General features: G+C 39.4%; 1 protein-coding gene across 1 annotated transcript; it reads left to right on the plus strand.

Moving 5' to 3' along the window:
• Positions 1-1,164: 1,164 nt before the first annotated feature.
• Positions 1,165-12,126, plus strand: exosc10 (exosome component 10). The gene is made up of 25 exons (XM_044211526.1): positions 1,165-1,374; positions 2,187-2,323; positions 2,799-2,922; positions 3,008-3,112; positions 3,334-3,493; positions 3,582-3,690; positions 3,779-3,854; positions 3,935-4,045; positions 4,253-4,396; positions 5,535-5,725; positions 5,931-6,087; positions 6,290-6,438; positions 6,632-6,682; positions 6,812-6,923; positions 7,024-7,071; positions 7,184-7,259; positions 7,350-7,459; positions 7,563-7,655; positions 7,737-7,805; positions 7,906-8,011; positions 8,094-8,167; positions 11,197-11,377; positions 11,479-11,543; positions 11,699-11,775; positions 11,884-12,126. Exons 1-25 carry the CDS (start codon positions 1,249-1,251, stop codon positions 11,912-11,914), a joined length of 2,682 nt encoding a protein of 893 aa, XP_044067461.1. The 5' UTR covers positions 1,165-1,248; the 3' UTR covers positions 11,915-12,126.
• Positions 12,127-14,463: the final 2,337 nt, after the last annotated feature.

Genomic DNA, 14,463 nt, shown 5'->3' on the forward strand with positions numbered 1-14,463 from the left:
AGTGTCTTACTGCAGGAGGAATTTGAGTGGCGCCTTGGGGCACCATCAAAGCTATAAAATGCATAATATTATGAAAAAGCATATAAATGAGAGTAAATGGCAGCAATGTCCTATTCAAGTTTTTTGCTGCATATACTAATTGTTTTATTATATAATAGGGGCTATCATCACAGAATCTAATGTTTAACATACAACAATCACATGCAATATCTAAAAGAATAGACAATCTAAAACTCACATGTATCAAGCAGTTGGCTTTGTACTGCACTGTTGGATTATTAGAGCATGTATCTGCTGAGGTTCAGATACCTTCCACTAAAACAACGGAATGACATGGAAAGCTACTGTGAAATATTGATTGAGCCAGTGTTGCAGAGATGCTTTTAAGATAATAAGAGGGAGAGGACCCTGTGAAGAGATCAATAGGAAGGGGAAGTGAAGAAAAGAGAGGTTTCTCCCTGCACACCACAGATCATCCATAATGAGCTGGTGTGTCAATACTTCGGCAATGGCTCTTCACATGCTATTGACCACTGAATCACATCATTTGGCTACTTCTTTTTACACCAGACACTAAAGGAAGGGTATGTATTTAGTATACCCACAGTATCACCTCTATTGCTGAAAACTGCACACACAAAAAAACTGCTTTGGATTCAGATATGGTTTACATTTAAGACGTGACTGGTGCATATTACTTCTCATATCTCCCAACAGAGTGCAGATCCTGTGGCTTAGTTGCTGCAGACTGCAAATGTCAATACTGCCCCCTCATGGTACCAGCATCCTGGTGCAACACTCAGGTCAGGTTGGATGGGTGAGCCAATACAGGGGAGATAAGGCTATCTGCAGTGTCACTGCATTGAATGGGTATATTGACGACCAGAGCCTGGCCATGCAGGGGAAAAATGATAAGATTCATGACCATTCTTGATTTGGATCTCAATCTGAGTGGTAATAGTCAACACAACATTAAAACAAAGACAATCTAAAATGTTCCAGATACGTAAAATTAAAGCTACAACTTTCGTGAATAAGTTGAGTTATGAATTCAAAAATTTTACATATGGTCATGTTGCAATATTTCCGATAAGATTTCAATAGATTGTAGTAAATAAAGTCCGTCCTTTTGCGGCCCGTCCACTCCAAACCTTTAGGTGGCGCTGTCTGCCCTCGGCTTCCGTCCTAGAAGCTCAGAAGAAAAGGTTGAGGAAAGGGGCTGTTTCCTGCGGCTCACATGTATACAAGATGATGGCTTCGTCAAAGAGTAATGATTCCACAAACAGTGGCCTTCAAGACACAAACTCAGACACCAACGACGAGGAAAATGCCGAGTTGTGTACCGGGTTTAAAGACGTGGATGCCTTTGTTAAAGTAAGTGAACTAACCAAGCTGGACGCAGAGTTTTTGAGTTCAAGCTAGCAGTCAGGTGGGCAACGTGGAATTGCTTGTTGGCTACGAGCTATAAGTTAGTCACGTAATAAGTTAGGTATTGGTAGGAAAACGTGCACAGCTATCTGTTGACACAAGATCTGATTTATCCAAGTAATTTGTAAGGTAACGTTAACGATATTACGAGAGTCGAGTCTCTTTGGTGCGCTAATTAGCTTAAAATATGCCTGTCTTAAAGATAAATGTTTTATGTACATTTCATCTAACGTTCGGGCTGCAAGTAAATTTGCATATTCCTCTAATCTATCGATTGTGTCGATTAATGGTTTTGTCAAAAGTATTGACATTGATGGTTTAAAATTGCTCATTTTGGACCAACAATCCCAAAGCTCAAAGCTATTTAACTTAGCTAGCTAAAGTGATGGCTATTAAATGGAGTAAAGCAGGCAAATATCCATATTTGAGAAGCTGTCACCAGCAGATAGTTGTTGTTTTTAAAAGATAAGTAGCTAAAACGTGTCATTATCAATTATCATTCTACTAGGTTAGTGAAATGTCAATTAATCGTTTAAATACTACAGTCATGCAAGTTAAAAAACGTAAGTGCTATGTTTCACTGTATAGGAATAACCTTGTTTTAAGAACCCCAATATGATATTAGACATTAAACTAAAACGCAAAGTAAACATCACTTTTCAGTGTTTCCCCTACCCTAAGTTTTTAATTGTACTACATTTGACTTTATTGCAAACGTTTAGTAAGTACTGATTTATAGTGTTGTCTTTCCTCTGTAGTATGGATTGGGTGCTGTATTATCTGCCACCAAAGCATCCGCCGCCTTGCCTCAAGCTGGAGATGAATATGATTTCTATCGGAGCTTCCCGGGATTCCAGGAGTTCTGTGAAAGTCAAGGAGATAAGCTCTTACACTGGTGAGTGTATAGTATGTTGTTGCTTCCTTTAGAGTTTTGCCTCAGTCAGACTTGCACCTCTCTCTGCCAGTGTTCGCTCCTCCTCACATTCACTTACCTTAAAGCCCATGCAACTGACAAATTCAATAATGCGTTTACTCTTTTTGTCATTGGTAGATCAAAGTTCACCTTTTGTTGAACGTAGACATGTGAATTTGCACAGTTGGTCAAGAGAAACAGTGTTGTCTTGATGTGTCTTGCCCTATGAAAATTGATTCTAGTGGTGTCATATCACCCCAGTTTGTGCAATATCCACTCAATATTTCCTGATTACCTTTTGTCAGACCCATGACATCACATCCTGTTTCAATGCTGAGTGCGAAAGCAAGTCTGACTAAGCCTTAGACATGCAAACAGAAGAGTGGGTTTACTGGGTAACCTGCCGCTTGTTGTTTCTCAGTAAGAGAAATTAAGTCTTTTCTTTTTTCTGTGTTAGCATGAGTCAGTTAATGCAGCACCACGGCTGCAGATCTCACATGAGAGACCGGAACAAGCTGACAGGGCTGGAGGAGAGGTTTGACTTGGTTGTGGACTCAAACGACGTCATCCTCGAAAGAGTGGTATGACCTGTAGCTTTGGTGTTAAACAAATTTCTTCGTGAAAAGGTCTTTGCAAACCAACCAAGCTCTTGTATCTGATTTCCAGGGGATTCTTCTTGATGAAGCTGATGGGGTGAACAGGAGCCAGCAGCCTGTCATGCCTGCAGGGTTTCAGCCTCCCAAGATTGTCGTATCCAGCTGGAATCGCAAGGTTGGCGAATTAACCTCTCAGCTCTTATACTGCAGCTGCCAATTTTTTTTGGGCAGTGTTCAAGCTGAAACATTATGTGCCAGTCCTGGTGTTCAAGCTCTCAAAGTACTAGAAAGTTGTTCTGGGTTTTTTTTTTTTTTTTTTTTTTTTTTGGAACACTTGATAAATATTTATACTGTCCCCTTCACACCTTTTTGGTAAACAATGCTTTTATTGATCAGGGTCCAGGCTCTGGCAGTCGTTCTGAGATGTTCAGACTGCTCCACGCCAAGAATGTTGCAAGGCCTCAGCTGAAATTCAAGGAAAAAGTTGACAACAGCAACACACCATTTATTCCCAAGATCTTCATCAAGCCCAATGCAATAAAGCCTCTTCCTTCTTGTAAGACATACTCTTCGCTCATGTTCTTCCCATCTGTTGTTCTCTTTAACATGTCGAACACATTGGCTTTCTTGCTCTCCCATCATAGATTTCACCAACAAACAAATCCGTAAAGAGAGACCTGAGGACCTCGATGTCCCGGCTGCCCTGGCTGACTTCATTCACCAGCAGAGAACTCAGGAACATGTAGAAGACATGTAAGACTTGTCCCTTTTTGTAGTATTAACATTTTGTCTTTTCCCATTTCTCGTTGTGCATCTAAACTTGTGATTTCGATCCATGTAGGTTTGCACACCCATACCAATATGAATTGGATCATCTTACAATACCAGAAAGCCTTCTGTCTAAGCCAGAACCACAGGTAAGTGATTCAACACACTACAATATGATCTTCTCGTTGTTGGTTAGGCCTCTACTAAATCGTTTGTGGATTATTTTTAGATGTACAAACCAATGGCTGAGACCAAGTGCTCCTTCATTGACACACTGGAGGACCTGGTGGCTCTGAATGAGAAGCTGTGCAAATTGTCTGAATTTGCAGTGGACCTTGAGGTACGGGATTACAAAAAGTTGTTGGATACCTATACAATAAAATGTGATCTAATACAACAGCCAGGCAACAGATAGTGCCTTTGTGAGGCTTATAATGTTGACATTTTGTGTCAGGAAGGAATTGACTGTGGTTGAGGCTTGTTATTAAAACCTGCAAGTTCTTGTGTAGAAGCAGAAGTTATGTTAACACCCTGTCCTCCATGGCAGCACCATTCCTACAGGAGTTTCCTCGGCCTCACCTGTCTGATGCAGATCTCTACCAGAGAGGAGGACTTCATTATCGACACCTTGGAGCTCCGCAGCGAGATGTACATCCTGAATGAGGCATTCACTGACCCGGCTATTGTCAAGGTAATGTAACCGCTCCACAAATCATTTGTTCCAATATCCTCTTCTATGACTTAAACTGTCTAAAGGGAAAATGAGATTACATGTCTGATTAGATTTTTTTTTTTCAAAATAGGCCACTGAATGATCTGTGTGGCTGTCTTTAACAGAAAGTTTCTTTCTCTTTTATTGTTGTTCAACCTTGGTTTTGTCTCGTGTGCTCTCTGTTATGAATTAAACATTTCTGAGAACATGGTAACTCTGCTAGACATAGCTTTACACAGAGCAACCACACCACAGCACCAAATAAGCACACATCATATTAACTAAACCACTTGTTTGAAACTGAAAATGAAGATGTATGTTAAAAATCCAGTAGATCTCGCAGAGCTAGCTCCTGGTTCAACTTTGACCGACTGGATATGCAGTACTTATGTGCAGCTTTACAATGCAGTGGACAGATATGTCTGGTGTATTCCCTTTGGGTTTTACTTCAAAATAAGTGGTTTAGATAATTAAACTGAGGATATTTAAAGAAAACCTGTCTGGTTGTCTGACCACTTGTTCCGCTTGCTGTATTGGTCTGCGTTATGAGGCTGTGTCATTGCATTCTCAAATCTCAGCAATTAAAATGGCCTTAAAATAGCCCTAAATTATTTATTTATTTTTTTAAGCAGATCAAATTGAAGATGGCTTAGACTACCTTATGAACTGGTTGCATCTGAACCATTTAATCATCTCCTATTGAAATTAGGTAGTAACCTGGAGAAGAAAATCTCCACCAATGTATTGATGTTAAGTTTGTAAAGATTTAATCTTGAAACTTCTGAGCCTGAATTTCTTTGAGGTGGCCCAGAGCCCCACAGTTTTCAAAACATGTTTAATAAAATTGGCGTGTGTCCTGTGGTGTGTGGGAGCCACCGTGACTCTCACACTAGGATACCTGTGAAAACGTGTAGTGCGTGGGCTTGAACTACTTGGAGATCTGTGAAAATAATCCAAATGGAAAAATGTCACATGATGTGTCCCCAGTTTTTTATATTTTTGGTTCTAATATTTTCTGTATCTAAGCAGTCAAAAAACTTTATTTAATTTTTTATTTAATTTTTTTAAGTTGGTACCAGTTTTTTTCAGCTGAATGTGCTTTCTTTCCTGTTCTCAGGTATTTCACGGCTCTGACTCTGACATCGAGTGGCTCCAGAGGGACTTCGGCTTGTATGTCGTCAACCTTTTTGACACACACCAGGCCAGCCGAGCTCTGAACCTGGCCAGACATTCCCTCGACCACCTGCTCACACACTTCTGCAGTGTGGACTCAGACAAACGCTACCAGCTGGCTGACTGGAGGATTCGGTATGGAGATGACTCGGCCATGTGATGCTTCATTTTATAGTTAATGTTTAGGTTTAACTGTGGGATAGAGTTCCTTTTTAATATCTTAGCAGGGAAATCCATCATGTATTTCAGATTGTTTGTGATATCACTCCTAAAAATACTTGGAATTATTGTTGACTTTGGGCAGTTGAAGTGAAGAATGTCCCATAATTTGGCCCTGTAGCCCCTTGCCAGATGAGATGTTGCATTATGCCCGGACAGACACCCACTACCTCCTTTACATCTACGACTGTGTGAGGGTGCAGCTGTTGGACTTTAACCACAGGCAGCCTGGCCTGCTGCAGAGTGTCTGGAACAAGAGCAAAGACATTTCCCTGAAGGTGAAAACAAATCTCTCACTTGATGCATCATGAAGATTAAATTGACACTTAAAAACCAACCTCTAAACTATTATTTCACTGGTCTCTATCCAATAGTTGCACAGTTTCTTTATTGCATTCATATTTTTTTTTACATTTCTGCACCATAATCTCCTGCATTTTCTGACATTTGTCATGATTCACCATCCACCCTTTCATACAGAAATATGTGAAGCCCATATACACAGAGGAGTCATATTTGGAGCTGCAGAGGAAGCAGAAAAGGGCCTTTAACACCCAGCAGCTCACTGCCTTCAGATTGCTGTTTGCCTGGAGGGACAAGCTGGCCAGGCAGGAAGATGAAAGCACCGGGTAGGCTGTTTGGAAATGGATGGACTTGCTGTGCTGGAAATCTGCTAGAGCTGGTTTCCTATTTATAGTTCATGCCCAGCCAGATTTTTCAACCTACATGTTTTTGTGACAATCTCCCTGCTTATAGAATCATTCACAGACTTTCGACATCTGTCTTAACATGTTTTTAATATAGTGTTGTTTGTGTGTTTAGATATGTCCTGCCTACGCATATGATGATCAAGATATCTGAGGAGCTGCCCAAGTATGTTGATTAAATTTCCCACTTGCATTTTGATTAATTTTTAGTGTTCGTTGTTCTCACTACAGTGCAGGTGAATTTAGTGTTTTTATTCATAACCTCCAGCACAGTATTTTGTCTTTATCTTCTCAGAGAGCCCCAGGGCATCATTGCCTGCTGTAACCCTGTACCCCCGCTGGTGAGGCAGCAGGTCAATGAGCTCCATTTGCTAGTGCAGCAAGCCAGAGAAATGCCTCTCCTTAAGGTGCGAAAAGATGGGTGGCAGCAGTGGGGATATAATGTTTTTTTTGTCAGTGATGTAATTTCACTTGTCAACGTTGCATTGTTTTCTACATGTTGCACAGGCTGAGATTGCAGCTCAAAAGAAGAAGGGACTCACGCCCATAAAAAAGGTAGGTTTAAAAAAAACAAACAGATTAAAACAGATGGAATTTTTAGTTTTCAGTAGTTGTTGAAGAAATCACAACTGGGGTAAAATAAATGTGATCTTGTATAATTTTGCAGCCAAAGGTCACGTTGTTTGGTCCTCATGATACATCCAGGGTCTCTGAGAACAATCTCCACCCCTTTTCTCCTGATGGTAAGCTTGATGCTCGTACATGCTGTGCATTACCCCGGTGATTTGAATATTTTAGCCCATTAGGCCTTAAACAAATGTGTTTCTTTTCAGAACTGCCCGTTAAACAAGGGATGCTCTTCTCAGACGATGTGCTCAAAATGGATGTTGATGTACAGAAAACAAGTGGTCTCATGGCATCAGCTAAAATCACACTGTTTGAGGTAGCGATCAACTTTTTTTGTTCTTTTTGTTTACTTCATTCCGCCAGTCGATTTTGTATGTGAACTGTGATACCTAATGTGAGAACTCTGCTTACTTTTGAAGGAGCTGGAAACACAGAATGACCAAGAGTCCCTCCCTGTGGCTCAAATGAAAGCCAGACGTATCATTGAGTCTTTTGAAAACCCTTTCAGAATGGTAAGAGATGACCAGTTATAATTCCTCAGCATTTTATTTAACTGGACACACAGCATTCAACTATCTTCTTTGTGATTTCAGTATTTACCCTCCAGTGATGTGCACATCAACAAGAATGCCAAGTTTGACCCATCTTCAAAAATATTTGAGGTTATCCAAGAGCTCCAAACATCCATGCATATCCAGACTTATTTGTGTTGTCCTCTTAACTACTATGAATGTTCATAGCTGTACCATGTCACATTTACAGATTAGTAAAAGATGGAAACTGCAGAGTATTGAGCAGCAACAGAAGGAGCTGGAGGCCAAGAGGAAAGCCAAGGAAGAAGCAAAGGAATACGCAAAGAAAGTGACAGGTAATGGGGTACTAACCTGTTCTAAATGTACAATTTTTTTAAAGTGATGTTCCTCATTGTATTTGAATGTTGATTTCCACAGAGGAAAGAAACAAGGCTAAACAAAGCTACCAGGAGTCTCTCCAGAACGTTGCCACTGTTCGCCAGCAAGCAGCGGTGAGTCATTTACACTCTTCACTTTCCTCTATGCACTCTGTCAACTTCACCGTTGATGTCCCTGTTGGGGAAAGTACAAATCCATGGAAAAACATGAGTTATATTCACCCAAGAGCCTGGCACGGCATATTAAAAATAGTGCTTTAATAGCCAGTGTAACCCTCTGCAATGCCCCCCATTTTCTTAAGACATGGCTGGTATTTCTGCACATAAATACGGTGACTCACAAGCGAGTGAGCCTCCGCTGCCAGTCTGCAGCACCGGCATGTTAGTGGCCTTTTAATATTTATATCCGTCACATGATGTGCCTGGGGAATAAGAACGCACAGCATGGGATTGGAGCATTACAGACATGTCCTCCACTCATCAAACGCTTTTCTGTCCTCCTGGGAAACAACAATACCTACTGTCTGGCCAAAAGCCCACTTCCTGTTAGCGTCGTCTCTCTGGGGTATTGCTTGGCACCTTCCGACTTGGTTACTTATGCACGCCCTTGCCACCATATGGTGTTTCCTCTCGGTTTTAAATGCTCAGTTAGACAAAAGTCTCGGCACTTCTTCTGTCCACGGTGCAAGAGAACAAGAATGGTCACCACCATTTGTCTCTTGCTTCTGTCCCTGCTGGTGGCATTGCTTCCCCTCTGCCTTTCACTGTGTGAGCCTTCAGCCATCAATCGCTAGTGCACACAGTAATGGTGTGCACCACAGAAATCCATTGTATGATGATGGCTTAAGTGAAAAGTTGGTTTTCGGCTCTCCCTGCTGAAACGGCGCCTTTTAAATAAGCACGTTGGCACCATCTGAAGGCATCCATTATAGTCAGAAGTGTTGGCAGCAGCACTTGAAAGTAACACTCATCAACCTGCCAACTGCAGGCAAATATTGGCTCTGCCGGCTAACTGTCAGATTCAGCCAGCACTTTGGCGCTGAAGTTTTCTTGTCTAATTTCAGTTTGTAAGAAAGCTTTGTGGTTTTCCAAAGCTTCTAGCGCAATGATATTTCACATCATATACATCATGATATCAATCATGATGATTGATTATCATGAAGCATGTGTGCTGTGACTGGGCTCCATCATCACTGGGTTTCTCTTTTGCCTGCGTCCTGTTCACCAACAGGTGCATCAAAAAATTATGAACTAGGTCAAATTAAGCAAGTTAGATAAATAAATCTGAAATTATCACAGGGAGATAATATCTCAAGAAAACATGATTTGTCAAGACTCCACAAGTTGGATGTGTAACCTTAAAAATGCTTTAGCAAGTTAATACTGTTAATTGGAACAACTTGTGTAAATACTAATGAAACTCATAAATAAGGATGATAAACTCTACTGTTTTGAAGAAAATGTGTTTTAGCCACTGAATCTCAGTTTAAAGCCTCAGTTGGCAGATTTGTAATTGCAAAGCAATCCAGAAGGTGAAACCTCTGTGAGGTGACACTCATGCTGTGATTCACACCTGCTTCACATTATATAACTACAATCACAATGCCGTGATTGTAGTTATAAAATGTGAAGCAGTTTCACTGACCCAGCCCTGAGGAAAACCTTTCTTTGAGGATTAAATAAGACTATACTGGTTTGTGCAAACAGTAGGAAGCAGAATCACTACAAGATGATGAGAAGATGCTTAAGCATGGGTAAAGATTGGCATGAAGCTGCAGCTTCAACCACTGCACCACCGTGCCGTCCCACAGACTTAACAAACATTTAAAAATGTACGAAGCTGCAACATTACTGTATCGTTATACACAATTATGTAATAATGTTGTTTCTTTTTTATATTAAACCATGCAGCAGTCAATTTGTTTTAACAAAGATTGTAACTCAACTCCAACACATCTTCTTTGGCAAAAGAGCATTGTTGCACTGATTCCTACAGGTTAAACGATGAAATGGTTTTCTGTGCATGTCTGACGTCACCAATGTCGTCTGCTAGATTCAGTCAACAGGGATGTAACAATTTAATGTTGCAGACCCTGACGCAAAGTTAAAATTTCAACCTGTAGATGGCAGCAAAAGCTGGATTTCTTTTCATTACTAATGAGTCAATCTAATGTTGACTTGAGTAGTTCCCTGCAATATAATTCTTTCAGTCAAAGGACTGTGAGCATGTGAAATTGTTGAGTGAGGTACAAAGAAATATATATCAGCTAAGTATGCAGCACTGCAAAACAAAATGTTTCGCAGATGATGTCATTTAATATGAATCTCTTTATAGTTCCCATTAATTCCTTAAAGATTTCCTTGATGTGTGTTCTTTTATGCAGTTTAATGGTGCGCCATAAATAAATTACCCCTAGAATATAAAAATATAAAAACCTGTTTGATTACTTCTACAACAAGGCTGCACACGCATACTACTTGTCCCTAGCTGGGAACAGTCATCCAACACTGTTCATTATGTTGTTAGTTTGACAAAATACATACATTTAAGAATACATTCATTTACAATGTTTATTCTAAATAAGTATTGTACATAGGGCTGGGTATCGGTACTCTGAAATAATCCAGTACCAAGTAGTATAGAAATGTCTCCAGTCAAACGATACCTGCATTCGATCCTTTTCTTTATGGTTTTGCTTGCAGCCAATCACCGTAAGCGTTCTTCGATTTAATGCGACGTGTGTAGCTAGCAGCTACATACAGCGGAAGGCAGGTCGGGCAGGAGGGACTGCGGCAGCTGAAATAATCAGTGTGTTTACCGGAGAAACTTCAGCTCACAATCTGCTCTATCAGCAGCACCGCTGGCTTTGCGTTGTTTTGTTTTTGCATTTGGTTGCTAAAAAACTGACATAACTAGAGCTACACATAGCCTAATACAACCTCTATGCTTGACTGAAACTGGAGGAGTGGTGGCATGTTACGCAACTAAATGCTTCCATTCACATGATGGGTAATGAATGAAGTACTCTGTTGGTATCGGTATCACTTTAAGGGTACTGGTTTTGGTACTGGTATCGAAAAATAATTAAACGATACCCAGCCCTAATTGTACAGAATATAATATTGCTGACCAATTTCTTTAGGAATCTGCAAAAGGCAGTGGAAAGAAAAGAGAGAGGGTCGTCAGTGAGGTTGGAGAGTCGACTCCCAAACCGAGTAAGAAGCTGATGAAATCTGCAGAGAAGCCCCTGAAGACAGAACCGCCTCCCCAAGAAAGCTTCAAGCCCTTCGACTACAGTCAGTCAGACCTCAAAGTGTTTGCTGGTATGCATATGTGATTTAAAACATTTTTTTTATCACATTGGACAAACAGTTGTTTCTAAAGATTTATTCAAAGATTAATTAACACCCCCATTTTTTTACAGGTACAAAATCAAAGGACAACACACAGTTTGACCCAAACCGGCAAGCCCATGATTTTAAGAAAAAGGTATTTGTTTGTTAATTAATTAGTTTATTAAACTGTGTGTGTGTGTGTGTGTGTGTGTGTGTGTGTATGTATAAATATATATATATATATATATATATAAGTAGCAAGTATTATTATTATTAGTGCTTGATGAATTTAAATCTTTTGTCCAACAGAAAATTCCCAAGGGACAAAAATCCAATTTTGCAGCTGGAAACCGAAGTATGTCGTACCTGTCTGGAAAATCTGATAGGTAAACATATACAATATACTATAGAAGAGTACAGTTGTTTGGGTTTTTTGGCACTTCAAATTCAAACATCCCAGTATGTTAACCAGTCTGTCTTTTTATTCTCTACAGAGGATTCCGGCATAACTGGCCCAAAAGATAAACTCTCTTTGATGCTGTTTTCAGTCTTTTTTTTTTTTAAACTTTTTTTCATCCTGCAGAAACATTGTTCCCCTTTTTTCCTTCTTGCAAGAGAAATTCAGTATTTCAATATTTAATGAATTTCAAAGTGTATTTTTTGCATCTGTGGAACAGTTTATCCTGTAAATATGTGGAAGCACAGACCTCTTTATTAAAGATGATTTTAGAGGAAAATGTTCTCGCCTACATAATTTTTTTTTTTTTTTTTTTTTTAAATCAAACCAAAAAGTTTCGTTTTGTTGAAACAGTATCATAATCGGACCTTTCTTCAGAACTATCGCCACTGATATTAAGATAATAGGTAACACGTATCTTTTAAAATAAAGATAATAGATGTGGAGTGCTAGCAGGGAAACTCAAACTTAGAGTAGCATATCCAGAATCGCAAGATGGGAAAATGTCTCTGTATGGTGTTTTTTGTGTGAACGTGTCAAAAGAATATATTTTTATCTTTGCTTCCCAAACTGAAGTAATTGGCAATGAATGACTCTTTTGAAGATGTGTGAATTATGATGGATATGTGCTGTAAAGTGAAAATGTTCTTCCAAAGTGAATTATCACGTCACACAGAGAACTATAAGTGTTGACGCACATTCAGTGTGTGACAGTACAAGACCCAGTCCATGATACTAATGTTATTTAAAAAGGTATGTGGGTAGGACATAACACCCATATGTGATTGCTGAATATCATATTCCAAAAGTATGCGCAATAATATGCTGCTATATAGTGGTTGAAACTTTATTCAAGTACTGTACTTAAGTAAATTTTTGAGGTACTTTTACATGAGTATTTCAATTTGATGCTACTTTTTACTTCACTACATTTATCTGACAGCAGGAGTTACCAGTTACTTTACAGATTATGGTTTTACAAACAAAATGGAATCAATTTATAAAATATGATACCATGCTATAGATTTAACTATTCAGCGGTATATAAAGTAGCTCAAATGTGCACCACCTCCACCAGCTGTAACATTAAAATGCTGCTTACGCGCATCAGTAATAATATTCCAGTAATATGCTTTGCAATAACTCTGAAAGGGACCATTCTGCTCAACAAGTACTTTTACTTTAATTAAAAAACTTAAAGTACATTTTGCTGTTAATACCTTTCTTTGGAATTTTACTTAAGTGAAATCTTGAATGTAAGACTTTTACTTGTCACAGAGTATTTTTACACAGCGGTATTGCTATTTTTACATAAGTAAAAGATATGAGTACTTCTTCCACCACTGCTGCTATAACAGCCTCCACTCTCGTGGGGAGGCTGTCGACAAAGATTTGCTCCCATTCATTCCACAAGAGCATTAGAGGAGTCAGACACTGATGTTGGATGATAAGGCCTGGTTCGCAGTCAGTGTGTTCCTGTTCATCTCAAAGGTGTTAGATGGGGTTGAGGTCAGGGCTCTGTGCAGGCCAGTCGGCTTCTTTAACACCAAACTCTGAAAACCATTTCTATATGGACCTCGCTTTCTGCACGGGAGAGTTGTCGTGTTGAAACAGAAAGAGGGACATCCCCAAACTGTTGCCACAAAGCTGAAAGGACACTATTGTCTGAAATATCATTGTATGCTGTATCATAAAGGTTTGTTTAAAATTCTAACTAGTAACTGCCTTAACCTGGAAATGGGTTCTCAACCTCTGTATTTATGCACCTCAGCATGTTAAACATCATGTCTGCTGGAGGAAGTGACACCCTGTGCATTTGATAGTGATGTGTTTAGCAATTAGGGCAATAATGCTCATGCTCTGCACCAGACTGCAACCACCACAGCTATAAATGAGTGCAGGGACCGCTATCAGCTAAACGGTGGCTTAATAGTTGATCAAAAGAAGTGCTGGAAAAATAAGGGCACAGAACCAGAACTGAAAACCGTTAAGACTCACAGAGACTTGTAGTAATAAAATCCTGAAATCTAAAATGACATCACCACGAATTCAATTAGAAACACCCATATCAAAACACTGAAGTAGGCAACAACAAGGACAATTCGATGGCTGAAGCAAAAATGTCATTATGAATCTGTGACCCTATTCTATCAAAATATTGCTGAGTATTGTCATCTGCAAACACATGTACTGAGGAACATAGCCATTAGTAATTTGTACATATGATGCAGCTTCTGTTCTACTCTGAGCTGTACTGGCAGCAGTCCTACCATTTTAAATTCATCACTGCCAACATGAGTTTGAGGGGATGCATTTCATAAGTACTGGATGATAATATTTGGCATCACCTGCAGTTAGTTATTAAATTTAGTTGTTAAACCACTATACCAAGCAGAACAGGCATAATCAAAATGACTCTGTATTGATGATGACAGGAGAAGTTTCTGACCAGAAACATATATTTGTTAATTTTTTGGATGTTATTCCAGTTCTTCTTAAGTAAAATTGTTAAAAATGTATTTCTGCTTTTTAATGTTTAGAAACACATTGTAGAGTTCAGAAACTAATAAATTAAAGGCTGTACTGTACTGCGCTGAAAAATCAGAATCAGAAAAAC

This window comes from Siniperca chuatsi, linkage group LG10 (assembly GCF_020085105.1).
Source record: "Siniperca chuatsi isolate FFG_IHB_CAS linkage group LG10, ASM2008510v1, whole genome shotgun sequence".
Taxonomy (NCBI): Eukaryota; Metazoa; Chordata; class Actinopteri; order Centrarchiformes; family Sinipercidae; genus Siniperca; species Siniperca chuatsi.